The following is a 21,720-nucleotide window of genomic DNA, read 5'->3' on the forward strand; positions in this document are numbered from 1 at the left end:
ATAAAGTCAGAATTGCGAGATATAAAGTCAGAATTGCGAGATATAAAGTCAGAATTGCGAGATATAAAGTCAGAATTGCGAGATATAAAGTCAGAATTGCGAGATATAAAGTCAGAATTGCGAGATATAAAGTCAGAATTGCGAGATATAAAGTCAGAATTGCGAGATATAAAGTCAGAATTGCGAGATATAAAGTCAGAATTGCGAGATATAAAGTCAGAATTGCGAGATATAAAGTCAGAATTGCGAGATATAAAGTCAGAATTGCGAGATATAAAGTCAGAATTGCGAGATATAAAGTCAGAATTGCGAGATATAAAGTCAGAATTGCGAGATATAAAGTCAGAATTGCGAGATATAAAGTCAGAATTGCGAGATATAAAGTCAGAATTGCGAGATATAAAGTCAGAATTGCGAGATATAAAGTCAGAATTGCGAGATATAAAGTCAGAATTGCGAGATATAAAGTCAAAATTGCGAGATATAAAGTCAGAATTGCGAGATATAAAGTCAGAATTGCGAGATATAAAGTCAGAATTGCGAGATATAAAGTCAGAATTGCGAGAAATAATGTCACAATTGCGAGAAATAAAGTCAGAATTGCGAGAAATAAACACAATTGCAAGAAATAATGTCACAATTGCGAGATATAAAGTCACAACTGCGAGAAATAAAGTCAGAATTGCGAGAAATAAAGTCAGAATTGCGAGATATAAAGTCAGAATTGCGAGATATAAAGTCAGAATTGCGAGAAATAATGTCACAATTGCGAGATATAAAGTCACAACTGCAAGAAATAAAGTCACAATTGTGAGAAATAAAGTCAGAATTGCGAGAAATAAACACAATTGCAAGAAATAGCCACAATTGCGAGATATAAAGTCACAACTGCGAGAAATAAAGTCAGAATTGCGAGAAATAAAGTTTCCACCGGAAGACCGTTTCCACCACTGAATAAAAAATTAAAAAAGGTAATTGCGACTTTTTCTTACAATTCTTTGTTCTTGCAATTGCATCATATATACTCGTAATTCTTTTTTTCTCAGAATTGTGATATAAACGGTCCTTTTCTTCATACTTGTCTTCATCCTCATCACCTGCACACAAATTTGCATGCTTCCGCGGCACATCAGGGTTAAAAACTGATTTCAGTGTACTCTATGTGTACTCAAGTCTCAATTGCATTCAAATCTCATACTGGCCACATTTAAAACAATAATGGGAACAGCCATACAAAAAAAAAAAATCTGAGCAATAAATCAGAACTGAGCACCAATGTAGCATGGTGAATGTAGCCTATGAGACCTGTAATGATTTTTATCTCGTCTGCAGATGTGAAGCTCCTGGAGAACCAGCAGTATGTGGAGAGCGTTCAGGAGCAGGTGAACAGCGCTCTGCTCGAGTACACGCTCTACTCTTACCCTCAGTGTCTGGACCGCTTCAGTCAGCTCATACTGCGGCTGCCTGAGGTCCAGTCGCTCAGCGCGCAGGCCGAGGACTTCCTGTGCTACAAGCACCTGTGCGGAGAAGTGCCGTGCAACAATCTGCTCATAGAAATGCTTCATGCCAAGAGGTCCACCGCCGTGTGAAAGGGACACTGCTTTGAGAGTTTAAGCCATATGCGCAAAATGGATGGTGAACAGTTTTCCAAAGGCAATGCTTTCTTACCTTATGTGATGAATGTACAGAATTTGTTCATTTGTATTGTTTTTAAATCATTTGAGCATGACAATCAGTGGTGGACGCGGAGGTGTTTTTATAGTGTTTTCTTCTTCGTGCCGTTATTCTCTTGGCTAAGCGTGATCTCTGCAGTCTTTAAGAGCGATGTTTCATTTGAACGCTTATTTATGTATCTCCATTATTTTATCTTAATGCTCCTGTGCTTTTGAATGGATGATGAGTATTGTAATTTCTTTGTTTTTCAAATGCATTTATTAAGTTGGTATTTAAAAAACATTCCAAAAGGGCCTGTCCAAAAATGAATCGAATGAAACAAAAAAAGGTATTTATTGAAATAATGTAATTAACCAGTATCAGTTCAACTATTTAAAGCACATTTTACATAGATTACACATTTATTTGTCTTTCCATTTCACTGAAAAAAACTGGTTGCAATAAAATAAAACAAACGACACGTTGCAGTTGTTTGAAGTTGTGTGTGTGGCGGCCTAAAAGCAATCTTACTTTGAATGGCCATGTTTCTAAAGACAGACATGCTGCTCCGCTCTGAGTGTCTCTTAAGTGTGCCAATAAAAAGAGGTTATGGGAAGGTCAGAAAACATTCACACATGTTGCCACCTTTGTGAGCGTATAAACAGAGTGCGCTTCTTTTGAAATCCATTTGAACCAATTATTTTTCTATTCATTTTTATTCTAATCAAGTGTATCATTTGAAAACAATCAGTAATCATGAATGACTACAGAGATACACACTTTCCACATCAATACAAACAAATTAGTTTTAATAGTGGGAGTAAAATGTAATACATAATGCATTTTATATGCATTGTATCAAAATAGGGAATGCCTATTACAATAAAATACTTATTTACATTTTTGCGTTATTTCAATTGGGTAGTAGAATTACAGCACGAATAAATCAAAAACAAACCATTAAAAATAAATGCTGTCATGATAAGATAATCTTCACAAGCTTGCTATTTTGAGCACTAGACTTTTTTTTTTATAAAACAATTAAATAAAATGTGTTATTGAAATGATATATAGATCTCTACAGAAAGATCAAACAGCTGATAGGTTTCATTGTCCACAGTTTTCTTCTTCTGCAAAATACTGAATGTAAATCTCCACGGATGGGCTGCTCGTTCCCAACCGAAGTCGAAAATCACTAACAACTCATTCTGTTGTCTGGTCACGATTAATGGTGTGATGATGCTCATGTTGTCCATTTTTAGTACTGTGAGCCTCTGTACTCTGACAACATCTATACATTATTAAATGATGACCATATACACAACGCTGAGAATTCTTTACGCTCCGGGCTGAGGGCCGTCTCATTGAACATTTGTTGAAAGAGTGGTTTCATGGTTATCAGAAAACCTTTACTCACTCAACACAGACTGAGCTCTGGGAATGAGACGGCCTGCAGGATTGCGGAGGAGGCAGTGATCGCTCCTCCACAGAATGGGCTACGTCTTCATCCCAGGATAAGTCACGAGTCCATGCAGAACTGTAGTGTGTAGTTTTCCTCTCAACAGCCTGTGGTGAAGCAAAACGGCAGGATTTAAAAATACTTCATACTGTGATTCTATTTTGACCAGCTCAGATTTCGATGGATTAAAATAGTGTAATTTGTTGATAAGTGCATCGGTCCTGTGCTAGTGAAGAACTAGTGCGCCCCCTAGAGATTCAGTGTGGACACAGCAACAGGTTCATGTGAAACAGTTCTTTACCTGAGGGCTTAAAGGCTGTCAGCTGAACCACCTGAAACACAAGATTATGCTGTAAAATCAAGCCAAGTCAATTTGATTTGTATAGCGCTTTTCACAATACACACCGTTTATAACAATAATTATATTGGGGAAGTTGTGGCCTAATGGTTAGAGAGTCGGATTCGTAACCCAAAGGTTGTGGGTTCGAGTCTCGTACCAGCAGGGATTGTAGGTGGGGGGAGTGAATGTACAGCGCTCTCTCCCACCTTCAATACCACGACTGAGGTGCCCTTGAGTAAAGCACTGAACCCTCAACTGCTCCCCGGGCGCCGCAGCAAAAAATGGCTGCCCACTGTTCACGGTGTGTGTGTGTGTTCACTGCTGTGTGTGTGCACTTTGGATGGGATAAATGCAGAGCACTAATTCCGAGTATAGGTCACCATACTTGGTCACATGTCACGTCACTTATTGTGACAAGCCTAATTACTCACTTAACCGTGCCAATAATACACATAATCAAATAGTATGATATTAGTGAAAAATATGTGTGGTTTGCTGCATACCTGACTTCTGTTGGCTGGTTTCAATGGGAAATTCACAATATGGTCCTCTTTAAACCGTTCTAACATATAAAGAGGAAAGGACAGAGCTGCTTTTCTAAATTTCATGTTGACTTAAAGCGACAGCTGCAGATGGTGGATACGCATGAGTTTCACGCACCGTTCTTAAAGACGAGCGAGTTGGCTGTGGAAGTGGTGATGGGAGTCGAGCTCTCGCTGCTCTCTGGGCTGGAATGAGTCGGCAGGCTGTGTACCCATGAAGCACTGGGAGATTTCTGGGAGGGCAAGAAGCTGATAGGCTGTGAGCAGTTCTGCAAGAGGAAATGACATCAAAAGTGAGTACAATAACAGAGAAACAGATTTAAACTGTTCAAATGAGCAAAATGAGGTCTTACTGTAAATGACAAAGCTTTTCGCTTGTCCTGAATTCTTCTTATAGCATTTCGCACCTACATTATCGTAAAACATTCAGACACAGTATTACGTTGTAATTTAGAAATGAAAATCACACGCCTTAATCGTACTAAATATAAGATAAGAAATGTAAGAAATACAGAGAAATATTGTAGAAGGCATACCTCACTGTTGTAAACCGCATACACCAGAAAAATATACAGGCCCTAGAACGAGAGGAGACTCATGTTAGTGATTCGAATGTTAACAACACTGAGCAAAAACATTTTTAAACTTTATAAAAGTCACTAGAAGATGTTTATATGTAGAGCTCATTTATAATGGTGTATTTGGGTCATTCTGCTGTACCTTTTGCAACCATGTCAAAGCAATAATACATTAATAAAAATAAGATGTAAATAATTGATTGTGTCAATCTCAGAAATTTATGGATCATATTTCATCTCCAAATCTACAAATTATTTGAAACAAAAATAATATTCTGCATAAGGAAAATGAAGCTTATTTCTGGGTCATAAATCATTCTCCAGGCACGAGGGATTAAATTAAAATACAATTTTTAATTCAGTTTAACAAAATACTAATTTAAACTACCATACAAATAATAATAATAATAATAGTACTTTTTTGCATTAATTAGATTTTTTTTTTTTGCATTACAGTAACGAGAATTCGGGGAGGTGGAAAAGTGTTGAATTCCAATAAAAATAATGTCACTATGCTGTTTTTAAATGCAAAATATAATGAAAATTCATAATGCTATATGCTAAATAATTTCGGGGTATAAAATGACAGGAGATAACAGGTTTTGTGAGTTTCAATCAATTACTGTGTTTTAAAATTAAGCAACAGAGAACAAAAGAATTAAAATCATAGTATAATAAACATTAAATTATATATTTGTTTCTGGGCCAAAATATAAAAAAATTCTTAAAATATTGTTTACTCATTATTTATTTATAAATATAATTCTTATATTTAAAATAAAATGTAGTACGATCTACATTTTGACGATCTGTCTGAAGATTCGGTGTCTGTGGTGTAATAAACTGTTATTATAAATATATTATTATTTATAATATATTATTATAAATAACCAGAAGAAACTTTTTTGTTTTATTCTCAGCTCTTGTTATCAGTTAGCGTTGAATACAGCTAACAGGAACGGTCCATGTTCTTCCTGCATCTTTGCACTTGCTGTTCTCAGAGACCTCTGCTACATAAAACATTCAAGACAGATCTGCACTGGCTAATTATATCAGAAGAGTTCCCTTCCAGTGATGGACTCTGCTCATGTGTCTCCTCCTCTCTGTCTTCTGCTTCTTTTATCTTTTTCCCAGACGCACACAGTAAATCTACATTAACAAGCTCTGGGAGGGAATTCAGCTCTCATTCATTATAGACATGGGAGGAAGAAAGAGACAGTCCGAGAGAGCTACATGAAGCTGAAAACAGAGAGAGGAAGTTAATTTCAAATGTGTTGACAGACTGGAGTCTGATTAGGAGGAAGGCAAAGGGTGCATGGAAAGTCAGAGCTGGCCGATTTTGACAAAAATTATAAACATAATTATTTTTGTCAATACTGAGATCACAGTTATTTAAAATGATTACACATAGACTTTGGAAACATCATGCATTTATTGAACTGCAAACTTATTTTTAACAGTATATTTCCTTGAACTTTAAAAATAATTCAACTGATAAAAAAGCTTCATATCCATAGGTTTAAATTAATAAATCTTTAATAACCAGGAGAAACTATATATACAGTATCTCACAGAAGTGAGTACACCCCTCACATTTTTGTAAATATTTTATTATATCTTTTCATGTGACAACACTGAAGAAATGGCACTTTGCTACAATGTAAAGTAGTGAGTGCACAGCTTGTATAACAGTGTAAATTTGCTGTCCTCTCAAAATAACTCAACACACAGCCCAATTTGGACATTTTCACTTAGGGGTGTACTCACTTTTGTGGCCAGCGGTTTAGACATTAATGGCTGTGTGTTGAGTTATTTTGAGGGGACAGCAAATTTACACTGTTATACAAGATGTACATTCACTACTTTACATTGTAGCATAGTGTAATTTCTTAATTTCTTTAGTGTTGTCACATGAAAAGATATAATAATATATATATATATATATATATATATATATATATATATATAACTGCTACAAAAAAACTGAAAATAAAAGCATTTTTAAAAAGATTTGAGGTTAACCATATGGGAGGTTTACCTAAAATCTAAGTTTTATTCTCAAAAGTTCATAGCAGTTAACATAGAATAAGCCATATATTACAGCTAATATACACACACACACACACACACACACACATTAAAACGAATAAAAAATTAATAAATAAATAATATCAAAATGAATAAATATTGTGGAAGCACACCATTCATTTGGATAATATTATAGTTTTTATTAATATTTTGAATCGGTTTTTATCTTTAAATTTTCTGTTTTCATTTTATAACAATATCTGTAATTTTTAGTCGTTTTTGTTTTATAAATATATATCTATATAGATTTAAATAATTATTTTTTTCAGTTTTAGTTTAATTATTTTACACTATAAAAAATGCTCAAATGTTCAAAACAACCCAACCGCTGGGTCAAAACAAACCAATAGCTGGGTTTGTCCCTTTTTAACCCAGCGCTGGGTTATATTTAACCCAGCATTTTTTAGAGTGTAGTACTTTAAATTTAAAATGAGAAATGTTGTCTTGGCAACTAGCTAAGTTTTATTTATTTTTTATTTTTTCAGTTAATATTTATTTTATTGCAAGTAACGAAAATATTTATAACAATGCACCACTGTAACGGAAAGGGTTTATAATACAAGACAAAACAACATTTCAAGTCCATGTAACAACATAAATTTGATTTCATAATCACTGTAAGCTAAAATCGTAATTGAAAATAAATGTGAATAATCGCCCAGCCGTAGTATAAGTGTCATGTGTTACCTGAAAAGCATTGAGTGTAATGAACAGATAGGCCACGACAACAGATAAATGCACCAGCACTCCACACAGCCAGGTCAGACCTAACACTGGTAACAGGATCAATACTGGCCTCGTCGCTGCCCTGGATGTGCACACAAACACAATATTAATCCTTCATATTACTGAATGCATTGGCTAGGCTGCTCAGTTTGACTTCAGTATGACTGAAACTCTTCTTCAAGGACACTCCGGGTCTCTGCCTAACTAGCTAATTATACAGACACTTCTGATTCATTTCTGCTCATTCATTGTAGGAAGTATCCATATAACAGAACAAACGAGTCTCTGTGGCTATTTGTATGGTATCTTCTCAAGTCCAGGTGGCTAGTAGGAATAAATGAGTTACTGGTGGGCGAGATCCCAATTCGTCAGTCACTGACGTAACGTTGAACGTGACTGACTGAATGGGAACTAGAAATGACTGAAACTGCTCTCTATCTCTTAACTCTGGCCTGTTTTTATTTCAAAGGAAGTTGAAAAGTGAAACAGCATTCACCAGGTAAGGTCCAGCGTGTGAAGTTTCGAATCAGAACTGGGCGTCAGCATTTTGGCTCTGCGACGTGCACTGGCCACTGTAACCATTACAACCCGAAAAAGCACCACAGCGTTGACCTAAGAACAGAGAACCACATCTCCCATTACAAAACAATAAAAATCTCCCTTTAATAGGTGAACTTATAATAGCTGTGGATTTTGTTTTATGCTGTGCCTTTAAGAGACGACTCTGTCATGTTCATAGCAGCAGGGATGATGTATTTTTGTAGGCCCAGAAATGAGTTAGCATTTTAGTTCCATAGCCCCAAAGTAAATGATTAAATGGTTTTTGGTTAAATGCCAGTCTGCGATGAACACATGCGCAACAAAAATGTATCTTTTATTTTATGATATAAATTTTATATTTTTTAAAGCGTTTTGCTTTTTTACAGCCTTGTAATAATCACATGGTTGTAAATGATTCTATCCCAAACCTTTAGGGAAAATGTTTTTAAATAAAGACTGAAAGAGTTGTTGAAAGCTTAATGATGAAGCCATGTGTAGCTCATTTATAGCACATGCTTAGCTGGCTACTGTATTTAGGCTTTAGAATCAATCACATTTGTGAAGATTATCATGATGTACAAAACATGCAGCAATCAGAAATTTTTTTTTGGTCACACAGCTTAATTTCTGCAACAATCCAAAAGCCAATGGAAAAATCCTATTGGGCAAACTTCTGCGTTTGGCCTACAAAAATATGTGTTCATAGTGACAGTAACACACATCAGAATGAGATCGTTCAATAAATAATCATTTTAGGCTCAAGAAAATCTGGAGTTTATAATTTACAGAAATGTACAATATGTATTTTATGCTTGCAGAAAATATGCTTCCTGATGATACGATCCCTTACATTTATTTAATGTGCTATCAACTTTAAATTTGAATTTCATTTTTCAAAATCTAACCATTAGCATTTAATATCCACATTGCATTCATGCATTTAGCTGACATTTTAATATAAAGTGTCCTTTGCAGTCCAGACTGCTTTAAAGCCGTGATGAAACAGAAGTAGAAAGTCTAATGTATCTGAGTGCAATGTATTATCAAAAAAAAGGGGGGCGGGACTTGATTCTATCCAACTGTTGTTGATTGGATGGAGGAAGACTGACTAAATGATTGGAGAGGTCCAGCATAGTCACCAGAGAAAAGTCTGTTGTTTCACCAGAAGATCCAGTTATGACATTTTGATTAAACATTACAAGGTTAAAAGGCTTTAAAACCATCAGAAGTGCATTGCATATACTCGTACACTCAAAAGCAAATAGGAACCCATTGTGACAATTATTCTGACACAAATACTCACACACTCACTTGAGGAACTGTGCACTTGTGACATACTTACGGCCAAAACAAAGAGCACAGGCCCTGCAAAAGCCCAAATAACGTGCGACTGAAGGTTCAGCCAGCAGTACTGCTGTGCTTTATACCGATCCAAAGTGGCTGCCAAGGTTACAGCGACTATAACAACCGGCAGCCCTAAGAAAGACAACGCAAATACAGACACAGTGCATGAGAGGAAGGTTAATCAAACAGAACATGAATCATAATGGTTTACACACACACACACACAGTTCTCACCCCAGCCCAGCACATAGTACAGCTTCATCCGCCTCTCCTCGCTGATGTTCACAGAGACCACTTTACTCCAGAGCAGCAAGCCCTCCACCAGCATCCAGCAGAAAGACGACAGGAAAAACAGATGCAGGAGCGCCGTCACCAGCCAACAGGCTTCCTGCTCCACAACAACACACACATAATCGATTCAAATGCTGACAAAAAACACGTCCATACCTGCCATCAGTAGTACATCAGAGATGTTTACTAGAATGCAAAAATAGCATTTAAATAAAAAAAATACAGTATATTATTTGATTGTTACATAGAAATATAAATAGGTACTGCATCTCAAAAGTTTGCGGTCGATAGGATTATTTAATGTTTTTCTTTAAACAAAATAGGTCGCTTATGCTCACCAAGGCTACATTTATTTGGTCAAAATACATAAAAACAGTGAAATATTATTACAGTTTAAAAAAAATGTTTCCTATTTTAATATATTTTAAAATGTAATTTATTTCTGTGATGCAAAGCTGAATTTTCAGCATCATTACTCCAGTCTTCAGAGTCACATGATCCTTCAGAAATCATTCTAATATACTGACTTACTGCTCAAGAAACATTTCTGATTATTATTAATGTTGAAAACAGTTGTGCTGCTTAATATTTTTTACAAAGTTCAAGAGAACCGCATTTATTTGAAACTCATTTTGTAACACTTTAATAAAATATAAATTATAAAAATTATAAAGTTATTTATTACAGTCACTTTTGAATGGTAGTGTATGTGATTTATGTGGTAATTTCACAGCTGTTTCTCTACTGTTTTTTTTATCAATACCATCTGATATTTATGAAAAGAAGTATAAAAACATCCAATATCAAAGTCCTAATGTCCTCTTTTCATATTTCACCAATCTAGTTCATAATTTTTTAATATATATATACAGTGGGTACGGAAAGTATTCAGACCCTCTTAAATTTTTCACTCTTTGTTATATTGCAGCCATTTGCTAAAATCATTTAAGTTAATTTTTTTTCCTCATTAATGTACACACAGCACCCCATATTGACAGAAAAACACAGAATTGTTGACGTTTTTGCAGATTTATTAAAAAAGAAAAACTGAAATATCACATGGTCCTAAGTATTCAGACCCTTTGCTCAGTATTTAGTAGAAGCACCCTTTTGATCTAATACAGCCATGAGTCTTTTTGGGAAAGACCCAACAAGTTTTTCACACCGTCTCCCTGACATGCTGCTTCAACACTAACTGCGGTTACTGAAACCACGCCTTCTTTCTTTGCGTGCACATTTGGGCGGCATTATGCTAATATTTCCACATAGTGAGGTAGATATGTGGGGGCGTGTTAGAACGAGCCGTTTTAGGGGGGCGTGGCAGAGTCTTAACTTTGATAAAGAATATCTCTTTGGTTTTGAGACTTTAGTCTTTGCAACTTCAGGGATCTTATCTATGCACAATCAGCTTGTAACACTCCAAAGAGAAAGGAAAACTTGAAATTGCATCATATGACCCCTTTAAGTAGGATTAGAATTTTGATGTACTACTGATTTTTAAAAAAGTGCTGTAAGTGTAGTTTTTTTTTCTTTTTAAAAATGAGTTACACATAAAAGATGACACACTCATTAAATATAACATAAATATGCCTTCTGTAGATTTAAAAAATATATAAACTGATTCAACTATATTTACTTAACTATATATTGCAACTATATACAAACACATTTTGGGCTCTTTTAATTTAACTGTTTCTTTCCTATAGTGATCAGACTCTGTTTCCTCATGTCATGATTATAACTGAAAATAATTTTTGGCAATTTAAATAAAGGTGAAATCAAATAAAATATCAATATTAGAGTAAGATATATATTAGATTTATATTTTATAAAAACCTAATCTTGAAAATTAGAGATGCTGCCTTGGCAACTAGAAATATGTTTAAGGTGATGTACAAAAATTACTAAAACTGAAGCTGAAATAAAAATAATAAGCTAATCCTAAAATATAAAAATAAAAGATAATCCAAAATATGAAAATATGAATGAACACATACAATATTAGTACAAATATAATACTAAAATAACACTGTTTGCGACAACATAAGCCTGTTTTTCATAAGCAAAGTAAATAATTATTGGTCAAACTCATGTACAGTATCCAGTCTTTATGCTATGATTTCTTTTTTTTTATCTGTTACAGGTACTGCTTATTAAAAACCTCCGTACCTGAACTTCGGAGATCTGTAACAGCAAGGCAAAGTTGGTAGTGTGGTTACAGGAACAGGAAGTTGAGTTATTCTTAGTGGAAATAGAGGTGCAACCCTTTGTTGACCACCCTCCCCCCTCTGGCCTGAGGCGTCAAGACAAAACAAGATTTCATCAGTTATACAAAACATAAACCAGAGCATTTGAGAATTTGCAGATTAAATAAATAAGTACATGAAAATTGCTTACATCAGGTCAAAATCCCAAAAAGAACAGATAGGTGTCAAATTCAGTGAACTGTTCTAGAGAGTGAAAAAGAGAAGCACTGTAGTTGAAGTCAGGCATGACTGTCCATCAACACAGTAAACTCAATTCTGATCAGTTCTCCTAAAATGACAGATCATTCTGCTGTTCAGAGGTTTGAGGTTTTATTCAGCAAGGATGCATTAAACTGATCAAAAGTGACAGCAAAGACACTTATAATGTTACAAAAGATTTCTAGCTCAAGAAAATAACAACAACAACAAAAAAATCCTGGGGAAAAAAATCAGAATTTTCACAAAGATATTAAGCCGCAAAAACGGTTTTCAAAATTGATAAACAGAAATTTTTCTTGAGCAGAAGATCAGCATATTAAAATGATTTCTGAAAGATCATGTGATTCTGAAGACTGGCATAATGATGCTAAAATTCAGCTTTGCATCACAGGAATATAAATTACACTTTAATTATTTTTTAAAAACAAAAAGCAGGTCTTTTAAATTGTAATAATATTTCACATTATTACTGTTTTACTATATTTTTGATCAAATAAATGCAGCCTTGGTCAGCATAAGATACTTCTTTTGCTCCCAAACATTTGAACAGTAGTGAAAATGTAAAAGTCAATCTACGTCTTCAGAAGACTTGGAATATAACATGCATATACTGACTACTGTTAAGGTACTTTTACGCTGCTTTTTGTCCTTTTGGCACTTGAATGCCTCTTGAGACTAAACTGTTTTCAAAAGAGCAGCTTTGACATTCAGCAAAATCACCTGTTCCGTGGAAACATGAAGTCGTATAAGTTTGTAAGGAACTCGTATGTGGTTAAATGATTCCTATAACTCTGAAAGATGCTAAATTTGGTTTTTAATGGTTTCACTGGCATCCCAGACATTTCGGATTATGTCTACACTGACTTTAGCCAAAGCTAATTTCAGAAATGATTCCATAGTTTTAGAAAATATGCTATCACAATGAAAATTATATATTCTATTTCTTATACCTGAATTTTGTGCTGGAGTGTGAAGTTTATGGCCATGCTGATCGGCTGTCCATCTGCCAGCACTGTACTGGAGATGACCGATGAGCCCAAGACTGTTCGCACATGCCTGATTCACACAGTCACACCATCAGCAATATGACAACACATTCATCTTAAAATTACACTGAAAAATTTAATAACAAGAAATAAGCAAATTCTGTATAAAGGGATATTCCTGCAGTAAGTATCGCATACATTTAAAAATCAATGTTCATTATTGGCATCTATGGTTCCATGAAGAACCTTTAACATCAATGGAATCTTTTCATTCCACAAAAGGTTCTTTAGAATAGAAAACAATGGTTTTGAAAGGTTCTTTGGGAAAACAAAAAATGGCTGCTCTTTGGCATGGCTGTGAAAAGCCATTATGGAACCTTTATTTTTAAGAGTGTGTTCATGTAGCGCAGACACAGATGATCTGATTGAATTCAATGAATCTGCATACTGCATTCATATCTTACCTATGAGATCCATCACTGACTATAGGAGAAAGGGTAATGTTCTCCTCTCTCTCTGAGAGACATTTCACAGAGCTGTACCATGTATTCAGTAAAGTCACCTTTTTGAAGCCTAAACAAGCACAACATATAAAAAACAAGGGAAGGAAAAAAACACATCCTGGTTTCACTATGACAGTCGGAAACGTTATACACAGTGAAACGTTATCTCCTGGTTTTAAATATCCATACCATTGTTCTGTAGTTCCTTCATGTTTTCAGCTGGGACAGAGATGCAGTCACGATTTCCCGCATCCAGTCCACAAAACACAGAAACGTGAGAACCTTCAGACAGCAGCTTCTGCTGGACCTGCAGCTCTGCAACACAGGACCACAGTTTTGTAAATTTGAGTGCATGTCAGTATTGTTCCTCTGTATGTCTGTGTAACTTACTGATATTGTCGCTGTGTATCTGCACACTGTCTGTGTCGTCTGTCAGCAGAGAGTTAAGGTTGCTCACCATGCGCTCTACAGTCTGCATGACTGCCATTGGGCCCTTCACTACCTACAAAGCACAGATTTGTAAAGAAATTAAAGGTTTCATTTGAAACTATTTTTGATGGCAAACCCAATAAATAGATACATTAAAAACAAATCTGAAATAACCAATCACACTGCATGTAAAATGCAAGCTAATATTAACATCATAATTGAACTTATTTAACGGTTGTATAAACAAAATTTCACACGCCAGTTGTGCTGTAGTGATGATATTCGGTGGAACTGCTCTTGTGATATTACTTATTTATAAAACTCATTTTTGAATGTTCATTAATTACAGAATTATCAAGTATCATATAATGACTAAGATTGTTAAAACGTTTTTTTTAAAGAAGTATCTTATGCTCACCAAAGGCTGCATTTATTTGATCAAAATACAGCAAGAACAGTAAAACTGTGAAATATAATTACAATTTTTTTTAAAAACTGTTCTAAATTTTAAAATGCAATTTATTCCTGTGATCAAAGCTGTATTTTCAGCATCGTTACTCCAGTCTTGAGTGTCACATGATCTTTCAGAAATCATTCTAATATACTGATTTGCTGCTCAAGAAACATTTCTTAATATTATTAGTGTTGAAAACAAGTGTGCTGCTTAATATTGTTTGTGAAAACCATGACATATTTTTCAGGATTCTTTGATTAAAAGAAAGCCCAAAAGAACGACATTTATTTAAAATAGAAACATTTTGTAACATTATGAATGTCTTTACTCTCACTTTTGAACAATTCAATGCATCCTTTCTGATTAAAAGTGTAAAAAAAAACTTACTGATCACAAACTTTTAAGCAGTAGTTATTACAGAATTATAAAATCAATCAATAAATGAATAAATAAAAACAAATGGAATGTGGCAAAAACTACTAAATAATTAAAAATGAATTGTTTAGAAAACTGGATAACAATTCAAATCTATGGATCAAAATATATATGGATAATAATATAAAAATAATCTCTAATTCATAAAAGACATTTGCAAAAATGTTGTCAAGAAGTGTGGCAGACTATCATCAAATATCCCGTTTAATAATTAGTAATTAATCAACACAAAACAGTTAAGCAATCACTTCGTTCACCTCTTTGATGCTGTTCCATTTACTGACATTGTCTTGGCTGATGAGTGAATCTGCAATGGTGATGAAGCTCTGGCCGAGCCTCTCCGCATCACGCCGGCTATGGTTGGCAGTGCAGGGCAGGTCAGCGGCCCGAGAGAGAACATGCATCAGAGAGAGCATGTCCCTGTCCTCCAGCTGCTTCTGCTCCTTCAAAACAACCTGCTCAGACACGTTCAACAGACGGGACACCGAGGTCCAGCTCTGCCCATCTACAGCATCAGAGAGCACATCGTCTGCAGTCTGAGAGACATGGGACAAAACACAAGTTAGATGGTAACACAGATCGGTTTCTATTTACAATGACAGTGTGCTAATACTGTGTGCAAAATATTCATGCTGAGAAAGCACTTTTTAGAAATCGACTGTACCACGCCATACTGCATGAGACTTTGCATGAAGGAGCTTGGGTTGGACGTCAGAGATTCTTTCAGGTTCTTCATCTTCAGATAATGGTCTGTGGATCAGAGAGCTGCACGGTCACTCTGTACACACTCACAGAATACATTCACACTTTATTTAACTCCCACACAGTCAAAGCCAAATTTATTCAGACACCTTCAACATTTCTCACATTATCACAGTTTATTCGCTACAGTTTAGAAAATGGGAATACAATATGACAAGAACTCAGAGTTCAACTGTGTCAGAACAAATTCATCTTGATAATGTCAGAGAACTTTGATAGAAAGGTATGTAATATATTCGGTTGAATAGCTGTCAGCTGTTAAATGTAAGTACACAATTTGATAATACCACTTTAGCTCAACCAATTACCAAACAAAGCTTAATTTTGTTCAGTCTGTGGTGTAAAAAGTTTGCATTAGCAATTAAAGAAAAAACACTTAAGCTAAACATGGTCAGGTCAAAGTGTCTGCATAATTTTTGGTCTCAGATTTTTATAAATTTTTCTGATAGTCCACTGTATGAAGACTTTTTGGGTATAATATGTCACAGTTTACTTTATTTTGCTATCCTCACTTGCATAAATGAACTATAGCATCCTGCACCCACAAGTAAAAAAAATATCAAAAATGATATCTGGTGTCTGAATAATTTTTGGTTTGACTGTGCATGCTCTCTCTCACACACACCTTTGCTGACTCTGCAGATGAAGGGGAGCGTGTGTGTGCAGGGGGCAGTGCTGTACTGAGGCTGACGGTCAGGCCAGCCATTAAAAACCTCACATTCCTCTTCCTGTTTCTCTGTTGACTTCAGGGACCCTGCAAAAACAGCCATTTCCACCACTAGTTAACTGGAAATTAAAATGAATTCATTTTTTTTTATATTTCAGCTGAAACAACAACAAAACACTTATAATAACACTAAATATATCATATTAAATGTAATTAAGAGTAGACATTTTAAAGCTGCTAACAACACTTAGAAACACATTAAATAGCACATTTTTAATTTTAGCCACAATATTTAACAAAAATAAATTTGTTTTAAATATTGAAATAAATTCTGAAGTAATCATATCAGAAGATCCAAGCAGGATCTGTAAACAAATAATAATAATAATAATAATAATAATAATAACAATCATTATCATAATTATTATTATTATTATAAACATACACTTTATTTATTTTTAATATTGCATATATAATAAAAATAGTAAATATTGAAAAACTGAAGTATATGTTCTTAAGTGTAGCTTTAAATGTATTCTTTGAATTACATTTATCTATTTAATAAGATAATTTTAATTTGGTTAAATATCAGATCCAATAGATCCAATCTGTAAGCTAATAATAATACAATTATATACAATTATTATTATTAACATATACTTTTTTTAAATATTACATATATAACGAAAAAATAAATAGTTATAAAACCGAAATTTATAATAATAATAATAATAATAATACAAGCTACAATTTAGAACACTTAGAATTCAATTAAATAGCAAATATGATAGTAATATTACCTTTAATAGAAGTATGTTTTAAATATTAAATTCAATCTAAAAATTCTATATCATCTCTCTCTCTCTGTCTGTCTGTATATTGAATATTAGACTAAAGACTGTGTTATAACCATTTATTATTATTTGTTTACAGATCCTGCTTTGATCCTCTGATGTTTAACAAAAAGAAGTACAGGTATATGTTTTAAATATTAAATGTAACAATTATAAATATGATAAAAATATTAAATATAATATATATATATAAATATACAAAAATGGTCACTTAGGGCAAGTTATTTATTTTTCATTGGCTCAAGTTAAAAAAAATAGATGTGAATCATTACCCTACATTTTTTTAATTGGATGAATGAAACATTTTTTTCAGTGTAAAAAGCAACAACAACAATAATAATTGTTTGTAGGATCTTCTGATATTCTGACAGATGGCCGGGTAAATGAAGCTAACCTGGACAGGTGAGTGTAGCAGACACGTTCTGCACAGACTGATGGACAGCGAGGCTCCAGTCCTGCCATCTGAACACGGCTCTGTGATTGGTCAGCTGCGAGCAGGTGTGCAGCGCCGTCACCTGTTCGAACTCCAGAGCTTCACCCCAGACGCTCAGATCGGTCAAGTTCCCAAAAAACGGCTCCGTGAAGTTCCCACCAAAAGTATCCTGGTCTTGGCCCAATATAAATATCCCGTCTCCGTGGATATCCTTTGCATTTCCCCGAGCTTTCCCTTTCTCTGAATCTCCCGTTTCCCCGTCCACGTAAATGGCCCAAAACCCATCGCTCGCGCGCCACGTGACGCAGACATGGTGCCACTCTCCATCAACGGGCAGCTCGGCTTTGTGCCGATGATGCTGTCCTTGAATGAGAAGCGCTAGGCGGACTTTTCTGTCGTCTGTCTTTCCGCGCAGCTGGAATTCATTGACGAAAGCGCGCGCCGCGTACGAGAACACCGTGGACACGTCATTTCGCCGCGGGTCCCACTGCACGCGCAAGCAAACGCTCACCGCGGACAGCGGCGGGAAAGACGCGTTCACACGCGCATAGCCGTCCTTAGACGTGAAAGACAATCCTCTGAGGATCGTTTCTGTGGAGATACAGAGATATTGACTTCATTTCTCAGAGATATGTGACCCTGCACCACAAAACCAGTCATAAGGGTACATTTTTTTGAAATTGAGATTTATGCATCATCTGAAAGCTGAATGAATATGCTTTCCAATGATGTATGGTTTGTTAGGACAGGACAATATTAAGGCTGAGATACAACTATTTGAAAATCTGGAATCTGAGGTGCATGCAAAAAAACTAAATATTGAGAAAATCGCCTTTAAAGTTGTCCAAATGAAGTTCTTAGCAATGCATGATATTACTAATCAAAAATGACGTTTTGATATAGGGGCCTATTTACGGTACACTGTAAAAAAAATCCGTAAAATTTACGGTAAAAAAACGGCAGCTGTGGTTGCCGGAATTTTAGCGTAAAAAATACGGTAGCAACATTTTAGGTTTTACGGTTTTAACTTAAATTTACAGTAAAATACCGTCATTTCATTAACTGATATAATGTTAATATTCCAACCTATTGAACATGATCTTTACTTAATATCCTAATGATTTTTGGCATAAATGAAAAATTTATAATTTTGACCCATAAAATGTATTGTTGGCTATTGCTACAAATATACCCGTGCTAGTTATTATGACTGGTTTTGTGGTCCAGGGTCACATATTGACATTATAACCAGCATCATAACCAGACTTACTTTGTTTGGGAAGGGCCAGATGAGTTGGTGGGTTCTGTTTTTTGTTGGTTTCAAACCAAACTGGGCCCTGCATGCTAAATTTAGAGAGTAACTTCCGGGCCCCCTCCTCGTCCTCTTTGACCCCTGAGGTTGTGAGGCCGCTGGACTGACCACGGCAGTAACGCAGAGCTTGTTCGAAAGTGAACGATGTGTTCACAAGATGGTACACTGCATCCTTCTGGATCAGAAGGTTCGAGTCTGGCACATCTGCAACAGGTTGAGATCTTGTGAATCAGGATTTTATGGCTCATATATGATATATAGAGAGAAATATAGCGCTCATCAGTTTTATTCAGAGGCACAAACGGAGCAAAATTATGCAGTTTGGTGCAGATGTTGTTATTAATGGCCAAACGTTACATAAAATAGCATGTAAATGTCAGTTGTCACACTACATCTCCCAATCAGTCCTAAGATATGACGTTTAAATGATTTGTTTTCTGATCAAAGCTTTAATACAACACAATGAAATTAATCTTCCTTAACAGCCTAATGGATCGTATTTAATAAACATGATTTTAAAAATGATCGATATGGTATATAATCAAGTAAACCTAAGCTGATTCAGTACAGTAACTGATCATCGTAATATATTAACAATATATAGTTATTCTTACATTTACTTGATAAAAATCAGTAAAGATTTCACAGCAAAAAGTCACATTAACCACGACCTGAAGGTGGAAATTTTTACAACGACAAAGGCTTATACTTTTATCAAATAAAAGCCTTTGTCGTTGTAAAAATGTCCACTGATATTAATCAGATGACAGAATTCATGTACTTCATGTATTTATAGGATTCATTATTGTGTATAAGTGGCACAAATACAATGTTAACTCACCCAAAAGTCCTCTTTCTGCCCTGTCTGACCATGATTGAGTTGGCTCACACATACCTTTAAACTTCATTGTTAAACACATAAAGAAAAAAGACACCAAAATAAGATCATACTTGAAGAATTTCACAAATGAGGTAAACAAATCTGATTCCAACATTACCACTGCGTTAGCCAAAATCACTCCAAAGAGCACCGGGGACATCTTCACATCTGGACAAAAATTAAATAAATAAATAAAAATGCTTTAAATAACAACATGAAGAATGCAAACCAAAAACGATATCTCAACTATCAGGAAAACAGCCATATGCTAAGTCACTATCACTTGTGTTCCTCAAATGTAAGTTTCTTGTTCTTTTGTAAAATATGAATGTATATCTGAAAGCGTGAGATACAGCCGTATGAAACACGAAACCAGATATAACTGAAGAGGGAGTCAAAAGTATGAGACCGCAATCAAATAATGGATTTTTTAAACATGTATTTAAAATGATTAATAAACAAAATAAACAACGTTTTAAGATTTTAAAAAAATTCTTTCATATTAAATTTACACCATAAGTTATTGTCATTTTCACTGTATAAGACTTCAAAAATGCCACAATTAAAAAAAAATTTCCACTGCTTTATGCTATATCTAATGGGTCAGTTCATATACAGTACAATAATGTTAAATGTACAGTTTGTGGAAGTGAAATTTCTGATGTGATGCTTCACAATTAATGGTATTTCGTTTAATTGTGATTTATTAAATAGTTTTTGTTCTTAGTTATGTATAGGCTATTAAGGTTTACGTTACATCTTATGTTGTTTAATTTATGTTTATTGCATTTTTTTAGTGTCGTGTGTTTCCCATGATGGTGTGAATGACCTTCTAGAAATGACTATTTACCTAGTTTGTGGAAAGGCTACTTGTAGTGAAATTTGATTAATTATAATAGAAGTTAGAACACATTAGATATTAGAAAAGAATGCAAAAAAGGGTTTCAGTAGTGGTATCAGACTTTGTATTGAATAGAAGAGATTTGACTTACAGATGTATTTGTAGCGCTGCCTTGTGCTGCTTGGCATGTGATGATCTTCCATAGTTCGAGTCCTAGCATCCATACACTTGTTTGGACTGTGCTGTGGAATTGCATCTGTATATCTATCTCATATTATCTATGTGCACTTACACTGTCTTCATCCTTCAGCTTGTAAGTGTAATATCCATTCCAAAGTCCATCTCATCCAGACCGTCCTCCTCCTCCTTGATCCCGGTGTGTGTGTGTATCTGGCTCTGGGAAGGAGGTGAGCGCTGCAGACCCCCTCGTAGATGTCCAGCCCACCAGCTCAGCCGTCATTTTAGCACTGCGCTTTGTAATGCTAATGGATGTCTTTTATTAAAGTAGACTTCTTGCGCAAGCAGTGTGAAAGTTGGCACACAGAGTTCATCAAGAGCTGCGGGACGCCTACCAATGCAGAATGCTATTTATTTATGTCCATTAGTGGACAATCTTCACACACACACACACACACACACACACTGTAAACTATTACAACACTTGTTCAGATGGTGAGATGATCTCACACTGTAAGCTGCATGCATAAACTGGCACTAGTGAAAGTCATTGCACCATGATGTTTGTTCAGCCTTTTTTTTGTACTTGTTGCATTGAAAGCCTCTCTATAAAGCCGGTTTGTTTTGTGTAGGCTAAAGCTTTACTGTCCTGCAGCCAGGACAACAAAAGTAGTGACATCACTAATGCACAGTGTACACCAGCGGGCCAAAGAAAACCTGCTATTAGTATGCACTGTAGGCAGGAGCTTACGCAAGACTATTGAGTGCAGCATCAACACCAGCAAGAGCTCTGCGATCACAACTAACGAGCGATCTAATGAATGGTCTCATAATGCATTTCAAACAAGATCAAGGCAAAAATCAAGATCAATGCCTTTAAAATTCAAAATGTGTGGGGCAAAATAACCTTGTTTTTCTTGTAACATCTGAGATATTTCTAAAAATTGGATTCCAAACCAAT

General features: G+C 35.1%; 2 protein-coding genes across 2 annotated transcripts in view; one reads left to right on the plus strand and one right to left on the minus strand.

The window, feature by feature from the left end:
* The window catches only part of LOC107570014 (steroidogenic factor 1-like), a 25,643-nt gene extending 23,765 nt beyond the window's left edge, over window positions 1–1,878 (plus strand). Inside the window, exon 8 of the mRNA XM_016256209.1 lies at window positions 1,333–1,878. Coding sequence (XP_016111695.1) covers window positions 1,333–1,589 — 257 coding nt within the window. The 3' untranslated portion in view covers window positions 1,590–1,878. The remainder of the gene's footprint in view (window positions 1–1,332) is intronic.
* Window positions 1,879–2,725: 847 nt separating this feature from the next.
* LOC107570012 (adhesion G-protein coupled receptor D2-like) lies at window positions 2,726–20,964 on the minus strand. Its single transcript, XM_016256208.1, has 24 exons — window positions 20,734–20,964; window positions 19,860–19,909; window positions 19,703–19,763; window positions 18,820–19,065; window positions 17,511–18,140; window positions 16,221–16,349; window positions 15,498–15,583; window positions 15,091–15,369; window positions 13,906–14,017; window positions 13,705–13,830; window positions 13,477–13,585; window positions 12,977–13,082; window positions 11,959–12,011; window positions 11,731–11,854; window positions 9,505–9,658; window positions 9,269–9,402; window positions 7,883–7,998; window positions 7,348–7,468; window positions 4,531–4,572; window positions 4,348–4,401; window positions 4,113–4,263; window positions 3,956–4,014; window positions 3,414–3,444; window positions 2,726–3,219 (listed from the first exon to the last, which is right to left on the minus strand). Exons 1-24 carry the CDS (start codon window positions 20,804–20,806, stop codon window positions 3,212–3,214), a joined length of 3,054 nt encoding a protein of 1,017 aa, XP_016111694.1. The 5' UTR covers window positions 20,807–20,964; the 3' UTR covers window positions 2,726–3,211.
* Window positions 20,965–21,720: the final 756 nt, after the last annotated feature.

This window comes from Sinocyclocheilus grahami, unplaced genomic scaffold (genome assembly GCF_001515645.1).
Source record: "Sinocyclocheilus grahami isolate Dianchi unplaced genomic scaffold, SAMN03320097.WGS_v1.1 scaffold1403.1, whole genome shotgun sequence".
NCBI lineage: Eukaryota > Metazoa > Chordata > Actinopteri > Cypriniformes > Cyprinidae > Sinocyclocheilus > Sinocyclocheilus grahami.